The following is a 10,937-nucleotide window of genomic DNA, read 5'->3' as shown; positions in this document are numbered from 1 at the left end:
GACAAGTATTTGAGACAACATTTTAAGGACGCTGCAACCAAAGCAGGGCACCCAGAATGGGACATCCCAGATGATGCAGGAACATATAATGACACCCCTGAGAAAACAGGATTTTTTGGATCAAATGGGACTTACCAGACAGAAAAGGGGAAGTTTTTCTTAACATGGTACTCTAACAAGCTATTAGACCATGGGGATCAGATACTTGAGGAAGCCAACAAAGCCTTCTTGGGATGCAAAGTCAAGCTCGCTGCTAAGGTACGTGTTATCAGCATAAGATTAATATGAATGGACGTGGAAGTACTTACGATATTCCGGAATATAAAGTTCAATGAGAGTCATAACTATCATCATAGAAAAGTACTATTAGTAACAGACTATGAATGTCGTGGTAACCTTTTTTGTCTCGGTATCTGTTGTGGACGGACTTCTGGTCTTATTTCGTGCTGTGTTTAACAGAACTCCGATTTTCTGCATAAACAGGTTTCTGGAATTCACTGGTGGTACAAAGATGAGAGTCATGCTTGTGAGCTAACATCAGGGTATTATAACCTAACTGGCAGGGATGGATACCGGCCAATAGCAAGGATGTTGTCTAGGCATTATGGAACCTTAAATTTTACATGTCTTGAAATGAGAGACACCGAACAGCCGGCAGAAGCTAAAAGTGGACCTCAAGAACTTGTACAACAGGTTGAACTGTCCAATTTTCCATTACAAGTTCTTGAAAATATAAAAATTGCTACTTTTTAATATGTTATTGGGTACCTTCGGTAGTAGTTACAACTTGTGAACTGTAGATATGCAAAATATGTTGTGTCACAGTGTATCGTCTACCATATAGATCTATAATTCATATTGTGTCTGAATCATATAAATCCAACATCGGCTGTGTAAGTAAAAATGTCTCTTGTCTCGTATTGCGTCATGTTTCGTATGATTTTATTTAACACAATAAGATGTAAATTTTTGCAATTTTTGCACCAAATTTATGCAGGTTTTGAGTGATGGATGGATAGAAAATATTGACGTGGCTGGCGAAAATGCACTTTCAAGATACGATCCTGCAGGTTACAATCAAATCCTTCTGAATGCAAGGCCAAATGGTGTCAACAAAAATGGTCCTCCAAAACTGAAAATGGCTGGAGTGACCTACCTTCGTCTATCAGATGAGCTACTAGAAGAGAAGAACTTCAGCATATTTAAAACATTTGTGAAGAAAATGCATGCTGATCAAGTAAGCATCCTTATACCGATGCTTTTAGGGGATAAATCTTGAAAAAAATTGCGTAACTTTCAATGTCATGTCCAACCAGACAAAATTGAACATGATTAAGGAAAAGAAGAATGTGACCAAATCCATCAATTAACTTGTGCAGTTCACTGCACTGTACCTGACATGATAACAAAAACTAATATAGCTAGAGCTAATCCTATTTTCGTATTCTTATTGCTGTCGGATTTTCACAGGATTACAGTCCAAAGGTCACTGATGTAGCTCCTCTGAAGCAATCGAAACCAAAGATTCCAATTGATGAACTTTTGGAAGCAACCAAACCAATCAAGCCATTCCCATGGGATGAAGAAACGGACATGAGTGTTGGGTAGCTGATTAACTACTTCAAACATAGGCATGTAATAAAGATCTTTCGAATGGTAATATGAAGCAATAAGTACTTGAGATGCTGAGTGTGTACTTTCTGAATAAAAAATCCAAATTTCCAACCTCCATTTGTACAGGGAAATTTGGTCTGCGTTTGTGTAGAATAAGAAGTTTAAATAAATAAATTTGCCATCTTCAATAAATTTTGTAATAATGTAAATACTTTAATATAGTAGATAAATGTCATGCATGTTCAAGTCTCACCGAAACGAATATATGAAAATTGTACATACATCAGATTTTTAATGAAAAACCAATTCAGTATGCTCATGAGAGAGCACGTTAAAGAGTAAATTGAAATTGTACTATTAATCTTTAATGTGTTGAAATATCCCACCATCCCATTTGACAATATCACCACACAGTTATGGTGTTTTTTGTATGATCACATTCCTAAGCAAAGTTGTATCCATCCACGTCTATGAAACCAATTGAGCAAGAAATAAATCCAGATTGTCTTGTCACTGGCACTCTAACAGTGGCCTTTCTGTCCACACTTATATGTATGGTCTTGTCTGTATGGTTCTAGAAGTGGGAGGTCCCAACTCTTACATGTTAGGTATTGTGCCTTGTTTAAATAGTTATGAAGGTGAATGACTTTATTATTAATATTATCAAACGTGACATGTATTTTATTCACTAATCTAGTGTCCATTTATTGTACAATTATAGTAGTAATATAATCAATTATCAATTATAGTGTCAAGAGACCGTTTCACAATTATGTTTGTGGAACTAATCTTTCGACATCAGATCATCATGAAATCATATGAGAGGATCGTCATGCTTTGATGGTGTTAGATGCCATTCTACTAAATGGTTAGTAATGTGACATTAATTGGATGCGACGTGAATCATATGTAGATTGATAGTATGAGATTATATCTAGTCATTCATAGACTTAAGTATATATACACTAATTCCTTGGTCAATGTAGAGTTGTGATTTGAAAATGAGTTTTCAAATATGAACACTCTTAAGTCAATTACTTGGAAGTTGACAAATAATACAATTGGTAAACTGATATTGACGCATTTCTTATTTTGTAACCAATTAAATAAATGGATTTTATTTCACATTAACAGGGCACAAAGGGACTTTGTCATACCACATGACTTCTTAGATGCGAAGTAAGGACGTTTAATACGAATTAATTTGTTAGTGCATTAATGAATATATTGATTAGATCAAGATAATAATTATATTATTTCCATCATGGATTAGAACCTAATGGATCACGCATAAGGATGAAGTTGGAAGAACGAAATGAGAAATTGATTAAATGACAAATATAAGATTTAACTAATTAAATAATAGGTCTAATTAATTAATGAAAAGTTTCACGGTTGACCTAAATAATTAATTATTTTCCACATAATTGTCCAACCTTTTTTATTTCTCAAAATAATGTTCAGTTCTTTTTGAACAGAAAGTGTTATATTTCGTGTAATACTTGCAATATGTGTAACGAATGATGTAACACATGTAACAAATTTTGTTATACGCATTCTATCATTGCTATCACCATCATTATAACACATTGTGTTACACCACCATCACGACCATTAACCGTCGCCACCATCAATTTGTTATATACCATGTTACAAGTATAACACAATCTTAACATACTTAGTTACCCATTACAATACAACCTCTTCCTCAAACACAAACCCACCATCACCACATGCAACTCCTCCCTCCTTCACATAAACATGTCTTTTAGAAGGAGACATGTCTTTTGAAACCCGTCCTATTTCAATATTTTTGTCTTTTCACACACAAGTTTTCTAGGGATGGCAATTGGAAGGGTATAGGATGAGTCAGCCATTCCTGTCTCTTGTTCCGTCGAATACTTTTGCTATTTTACCCCATTACATACCCAGTTAAAGCAGGATAAAGGGAGGGGGATTAGGGAACGATGAGGCAAGCCCCTTGCCCGGTTTATTATGCCCATTTATTTTATTTTTTTCTTCTTTTTTTTAAATATATCTTTAGTCGGTGAATATTATTACTTTCTTTTTTCAATTTGTTAAAAACAACTCATGTTCATTTTAAAAATGATTAATAATTTCTTTTTATTTAATAAAAAACTTAAATTTGAGATAAACTTTAAACGGACCAGATAGTGGGCCGAGGACCATATTTTCCGTACCCGCTTCAGGGCAATCACCCTCACCCCGTTTACTCGACTAGGTGGGTAATCTCCGCACCATTAAGGCAACGCCCCACAAATATCGAGTTGAACGAATTTATTTTGCCATCCCTAAACTTTTCAACTATTATTTCTAGGCCCACTCATTTGCATATTTTGTCATTTGATCCCTAGACTTATGTCTACATATTCACTTGAAAATATTTTCTACGTTTATTTCGAGTCCTGTTATCATACATAAAGAGAGTTATAAACATTATTTTGTTTACTAGTCTTAATAATTTGGAGTTCTCTTATCATAGGACACGATCGTTGTATTTTGAAAGATAAGTGTCAATGTACATTAGTACCTATACTGGGCATTATCATCTTAAGATAAGAGAGTCAAACTCTTGCCTTAATCATATATAATTTTATGCACTACATATATTTTTCCTATATATTTGTAAGTCGTTATTCTACTTATATCTAAATGCTAGCATAGGGGTGGAACAAGGATTAATGAGCCGAGGGTTGCAATTTTTATGAAAGAGGACTTTGACAAACGAGTGTCAATTAGTGTCAGTCTTAAGTCCACTGCTAAATTGTTTTCATGTCAATTTGTATTGCATAGTTGATCGCGAGTTCTTCAAAGCTATATCAGGATCTGATCGAGGAATATAGGCAGAAAATAAACCAAAAGTGATGATTGCCACGAATTAGATTTATTAAACTCATTTAGTTCAACCATTTTTTTTTATCGTTATTGAGGCTTCATCGTTTAGTGATTTTACAAATTAGAATGTACTTTACAAAATATGTCGTGAGTACTTCAAAACGTATCAAGAATATTTCCTAACGTTCAAACATTTTAATTCAAAATTGACCCAAGTAACTTGGTGGAGTATGGCAATTGTAAACTTTCTCCAATTTCATTTTTTAAGAGCTGGGATGGGCTTGGGCCAATCTGCCCCCCACCCGGATCTGCTCTGTGCTATTATTTAATAGGCAAGAATATTTATGCACAAAATTTATCAACAACCACTACAAAAGCACCGTTGCTTGCTTAAATCAACCATAAAAGGAAAAGACAGCCATAGATTAATTTTTTATTTTTGTATTCTGCGGGTCTTCACTCTAAATTTTTTTGGGATCCCTTCTTTCCCAACACTATAAATTCATGCAGTATCTCAACTCATTTCATCAATAACTAATAAATTTTCTTCAGAATAGCACAAGAAAATCCTCGTTCTTTACTATGGCAAGCATTGTAACCTTCAAACTCAGTAGTTTGCCAAAGAAAATGTCATTCCACAAACCTGCAGATTTACCGGGTACGACGCCTATTAACACCGAGCAGACAAGTGGGAATGGAGGATTCAAACAAAATATTCAGTTCAGTTCACGCAGATTAGTTAAAGGCCCTCAATCTGTCACAACTGATGCTCCTACAGAGGTGAGTAATTGAAAACCTTCGTCTTCCTTTTCTCCCTTATCATCGTATATTGTTCATGAGTACGCAGTAATGACCACAGCTGCACTCCGCATATTTTTTTTTGGATATTGATGATCCTTGGTGTCATGATCTCCTCCAGCAACAAGAATGTGGCAGAGAAACCTTAATGGAAATGAAATCAAGTCCATATATCTTGCATGGAAGATCAGGCTCTATTTGTACTTGCACATAGTTATTATATCATTGTCTAGAATACACCAAAAATCTTTCACCATCAATCTCTCCTTTCAAATTTCCGACTTAGTGGTCCACCCAGTATGCGCAAGACAAATATGATTACTTGTATTTATTTAAATAATTTTGGTTTATTTTCCAGTAACAAGCTTCCTATCAAGCATGGTAACACGTCCATGTCCGATATGTACCATGTCATTCACAAGCCACATGCCATTTTTTTTAAATTTCTGGTGCTTGGTGGATGCCAAGTATTCAAAATGCTATGTGTAGTCATGTTTTAAAAGGTATAAAGATACCGCATATAAATGAAAATTTTAAAGAATTTAAAATCAATTAGTCCTATAAGTGTTTGCATCCTACTTTATGAAAAATTACGTTTCGGTGAGTTTATGTAGTGTGTACATGTTGCCTCTCAACCCACCTCATTATGTGCAAGAAGAACACAACATTCACGAATAGGTGGCACTTGGATGCCAGATATTTTCTTGGACTAATATCATGTCAAAATCACTTAAGTGTTGAAGGACACAATTTTATACATTTTAATTTAATCTCCTATTACTGGGGCTGGCTGCAAGATTTTTCTTTGAGCTACTTAATAATTACTCACTTCTTTAAGAATGTTTATATCCTAATGTTAAATTATATGACCCACCTTTGCATTTATATCTACAATAAAAAAAGGACGCAATCTACGTGGAGTTATAGCATCTTCGATTTCATGCTCATAAAAGGAAAGTAATACTTTTTCATTTATCCTTGTCCCAGAAAATGGCTTCAAAATCTGGCAACACTGAGTTGTCAAATTACGTGCCACTTTATGTAATGCTTCAGGTAAGTATAAAAAAGTTCCATTAGCAAGCCTACTGTTGAGTACAATTGCAATTTACTGTACCAAACAAACCCGTAATTTACTCTTTTTCCTTTATTCTTTAACGACAGTTGGGAGTTGTTACGAGAGAAAATGAATTCCCCGACCAAGGAAAGCTGGAGAAGCAGCTCATAGAGCAAAAGTCTGCTGAAGTTGATGGAGTAATGGTAGATGTGTGGTGGGGAATTGTAGAGGCCAAAGGTCCCAAACAGTATGATTGGTCTTCCTACAGGAAATTGTTCCAACTTGTTCAAAATTGTGGATTAAAAATACAGGCTATAATGTCATTCCACCAGTGTGGAGGCAATATAGGAGATGCAGTGTACATTCCTATTCCACATTGGATACTTGCGATCGGAGAAAAAGATCCCGACATTTTCTACACTAACCGATCAGGTACCAGGAACCAAGAGTACCTCTCACTTGGTGTGGATAACCTGCCTCTCTTTGGAGGTCGAACTGCTGTTGAGGTATGACTTGTAATAACTCTGATTTCGTAAGTAACATAAGATTGTCTGGATTATTCGATTGATCATTTGGAGTCTGATTGTTTGTATTTAATATATGAATGCATTTGTATAGATTTATAGTGACTACATGAAGAGCTTCAGAGAGAACATGTCAGATTTTCTGGAAGCTGAAACCATTGTAGACATTGAGGCAGGATTAGGACCTGCAGGAGAGCTCAGATACCCATCTTATCCAGAGACTCAAGGATGGAAGTTCCCGGGCATTGGAGAATTTCAGGTAGGTCTAAATAAATAATACTCCGTTCGACTATGAGTAGCCTAATATTCTGGATTATTTTGGCTATTCCTTACATGTATTAGGTTGCCCTAATATTCTTACTATATAAAGAATTTTATGGGGCCGAATTTTCGATAGTGTGGGAGGGGCATTAGATCAACTTGTACTCTTCTTCTTGTTCATGTAAGAGAAAACTTTCAGTGACAAAGTGGACATAACTCTCATGTTTGATTGTCAAATAATCGATATGTGCTTTGTTTATTGTCTGATTTTATTATTACTCTCGAGATTAGAGCTCAATTTATAGCCCAACTTGTGAATCATACAAATTATTGATCAGACTTAACGACTTATCTATCCCGTCTCGAGCAAATATACTTGCAGTGCTACGACAAGTATTTGAGACAAGATTTTAAAGAGGCTGCAACAAAGGCAGGGCACCCTGAATGGGACCTCCCGGATGATGCAGGAACATATAATGACACGCCGGAGAAAACAGGATTCTTCGGACCAGACAGGACTTACCAGACAGAAAAGGGAAAGTTTTTCTTAACATGGTACTCTAACAAGCTATTAGAACATGGAGATCAGATACTTGAGGAAGCCAACAAAACTTTCTTGGGTTGCAAAGTCAAGCTATCAGCTAAGGTATGCATTATCAACTTAAGTTTTTAAATAAGGTCAAAAAATCATTACTACCCGTAATAGAAAAAGTGTTATTTTATCATGATCTTTATGAAAGTGATAGTAACCTTTTACGACACTCCAATACAAGTCGGCTATCTCTTTCATGAATGAACTTCGGGTCTTATTTCACACTATGTTTGACAAAACTAAAATTTTCATTTTTTGTATGAAGGTTTCGGGCATCCACTGGTGGTACAAGGATGAGAGTCATGCTTGTGAGCTAACATCAGGATACTATAACTTGATTGATAGGGATGGATATCGGCCGATATCAAGGATGTTATCCAGACATTATGGAACCTTAAACTTCACATGTCTTGAAATGAGAAACACCGAACAACCGGCAAAAGCTAAAAGCGGACCTCAAGAACTTGTACAACAGGTTCAATTGTGAGACAATTTTCCATCACAATTTCTTGGAAAATTGAAAAATATGAATTGACAGTTTTAAAATGTTTGATAGGAGTAGCAATTTATGATATAGCTCCCTTAATCGTAGATATGCATAATATGTCTCTGCATAGTGGATTCAACATAGGCCATGTGAGCAAAAAATTGGAGAATTAAGCTCCTTGAACAGATGAAATGTACAAAAAACAGTACAGATAATGAGGTGGCAACACTAAATTGACTAGTTTAACTGTATTTTTTGGTCCAATATCCAATGAAATCTTGACAGCTGACAATCTATAAAAAAAACTGTCAAATATTTTTGTACGTGTACGTGTAGCATGATTAAAAATTGGATTCTTGTCATATATGATTTTCCTTTACCGCAATATGATGAAAACTTTGGCAATAAATGCACCATATTTTCGGCAGGTTTTGAGTGGTGGATGGACAGAAAATATTGACTTAGCTGGTGAAAATGCACTTTCAAGGTATGATCGTGCAGGTTACAATCAAATCCTTCTGAATGCAAGGCCAAATGGTGTCAACAAAAATGGTCCCCCAAAACTGAAAATGGCTGGAGTGACCTACCTTCGTTTATCAGACAAGCTGCTAGAGTGGAAGAACTTCAGGATATTTAAGACATTTATCGAGAAAATGCATGCTGATCAGGTAAGTACATATATCCTTTCAAGAAATAAATCAGGTATCTATTGACGTATTCCTTCTTCAAATTCTTATTTCCATGGCATTTTTTGCAGAATTACAGTCCTGAGGTCACTGATGTAGCTCCACTGCAACGATCAAAACCAAAGATTCCAATCGATGAACTTCTGGAAGCAACTAAACCAATTAAGCCATTCCCATGGGACGAAGAAACAGACATGAGTGTTGGTAGCACTTTAGCTGATTATTTGGACAAATTCTTCGACTTCTTTTCCAATATTCCAAACTGATGCAACTATGTGCATGCTGCAAAGATCTTTCGAGTGGTAATATGAAGAAATGAGTATTTGAGAAGCTGAGGAAGTGTAATTTCTGTGCCCGTGTAAAAAATATGCTATAATCTGAGTTTCCCACTTCCATTTGTACAGGGAAATTCCAGTCAAGCATATGTATTGAAGAATAGATTTAAATAAATCAATCCATTTTTTGAACAGTTATTTAAGTTATATGTTTTTAAATGACGTGATTTTATAATACTTGGCAAACGTCATCAACAGTACAAATTAATAAATTATTTTTTCACTACTTATTTATGAAAATTATACTAAAGATCGCGACTGGCCCAAATTAAGTGAATCCAACTTAGTGAACAAAGCACAACATAAGAGAACCCAAATTTATTAGGATATACTTAGCGTTTGTTTGGCGGCCATTATTTTGGATATAAAACAATGTTTTCAACAATGTAGTGGATCCTTGAAGAGTGACATTAGTCTTATCACTTGAATGATAAGTTATACTTTAAGGCAATATTATATTTTTCCCAATCTACCCTCAAATGCATTTGTACAATTAACCACGTCTTACAAGGCAACGTTATAAATTGTCATGTTGTAAATGAGGGTATGAATGGAAAACCAGTTTCCAACGGGTCTTAGTCCTGAACAAAAAGCTAGTGTATGTTAGATGGTTGTAATTCTTTTTTAATATTACATTGTTGAAAAAATTTGAAACTCTTAATAATGACAAGAAAAGGCGTCAAACAGACACTTGGAACATCTTCAAAAGATTCTCTAAATACAAAATTCAGTCTATATTGGAGAGTCAATATTTAAAAATAACTTAAAAAACACTCTATTTTCCAATGTTTTAAAATAGAGTGCGAGTTCATTCTCCAAATTTGAAAAGTTAAAACTCATTATTCTTATTTTATAATGATTGCATTTAGCTCTTGTTTGACAACTATTATTTTAAATTCTTTATTCAATATACTTATTTTCAATCACACATTCACAAAATAAAATATTTTGTACGTATACTCAAATTTTCTTCCTACTTTTAATTAGACATTCTTCAATTTACTATTCAAAACTTTGTTTTTACCAAAAAATGGCTATTAGACAGGGGTTTAGTAAGTCTATTTTTTAGATTATTTAAATCATATTTGATTTGATTGATTATTGACATATAATAAATTATAAAAAAGAAAAGACGAAGGAAAATCAATAAAAATGTTTCTTGAAAAAATAAATGAAGTGTTTTTTGTCAATAGAGAATTACTTAAAAATGCTCTCAGTAGATAGTTTATACTTAGGTATGCCTTGAATGTACTTTTAGGATTATAACATACTTAACATAGTATGTAAGTTGGTTTCGGGCTGGGATCAGGTCGATCTCCATACTATAGGTTCAGAATCGAAGTCAAAGACGCAAGAAATCGCAAAAATATACAAGATCAAGTGTAGATCTGAAAAACACAAAAAATAAGAACACAGCGATTTTTCGGCCTAAGCCTCGAGGTTCAACAACTTCTCAGTTGTCTAATCCCCGTTGAGCATCCACAAAGGAATAAGCTCGAATCCACTAAAAAACCGGCCAAGAACAGTTTCAACAATACACAGAACGCAGAGTTCAGTTCACGGCCAATACATGGCCTTGTTACAAACAGGATGGACTCACACAAGAGTTCATCAACTCCCAAAAATTACACGAGATTTCAGAGATTCACGAAGAAAGAAATTACAGAGAGAGAATAGAGAATTCTAGAAGTTGTTCGAGAAAGTGAAAGTAAAACCCTACAAGTTTCTAA

At 34.7% G+C, this 10,937-nt stretch overlaps 2 protein-coding genes across 3 annotated transcripts; both read left to right on the top strand.

The window, feature by feature from the left end:
• The first annotated feature begins 6 nt into the window (after positions 1-6).
• Positions 7-1,806, top strand: LOC111368497 (beta-amylase-like). Its single transcript, XM_022989764.1, has 4 exons — positions 7-258; positions 484-693; positions 998-1,237; positions 1,471-1,806. Exons 2-4 carry the CDS (start codon positions 589-591, stop codon positions 1,606-1,608), a joined length of 483 nt encoding a protein of 160 aa, XP_022845532.1. The 5' UTR covers positions 7-258; positions 484-588; the 3' UTR covers positions 1,609-1,806.
• Positions 1,807-4,847: 3,041 nt separating this feature from the next.
• On the top strand, positions 4,848-9,345 carry LOC111368496 (beta-amylase-like). 2 transcript variants are annotated; one of them, XM_022989762.1, is made up of 8 exons: positions 4,848-5,250; positions 6,256-6,321; positions 6,430-6,828; positions 6,941-7,105; positions 7,490-7,753; positions 7,965-8,174; positions 8,615-8,854; positions 8,944-9,345. In XM_022989762.1, the coding sequence occupies exons 1-8, from the start codon at positions 5,053-5,055 to the stop codon at positions 9,136-9,138; spliced, it is 1,737 nt and encodes a 578-aa protein (XP_022845530.1). In that variant the 5' UTR covers positions 4,848-5,052; the 3' UTR covers positions 9,139-9,345. The 2 variants fall into 2 exon arrangements, with proteins under 2 accessions (XP_022845530.1, XP_022845531.1); XM_022989763.1 differs by lacking the exon at positions 7,965-8,174.
• Positions 9,346-10,937: the final 1,592 nt, after the last annotated feature.

This window comes from Olea europaea, chromosome 19 (genome assembly GCF_002742605.1).
Source record: "Olea europaea var. sylvestris chromosome 19, O_europaea_v1, whole genome shotgun sequence".
NCBI lineage: Eukaryota > Viridiplantae > Streptophyta > Magnoliopsida > Lamiales > Oleaceae > Olea > Olea europaea.
This window is presented reverse-complemented; position numbering and strand designations above follow the sequence as displayed.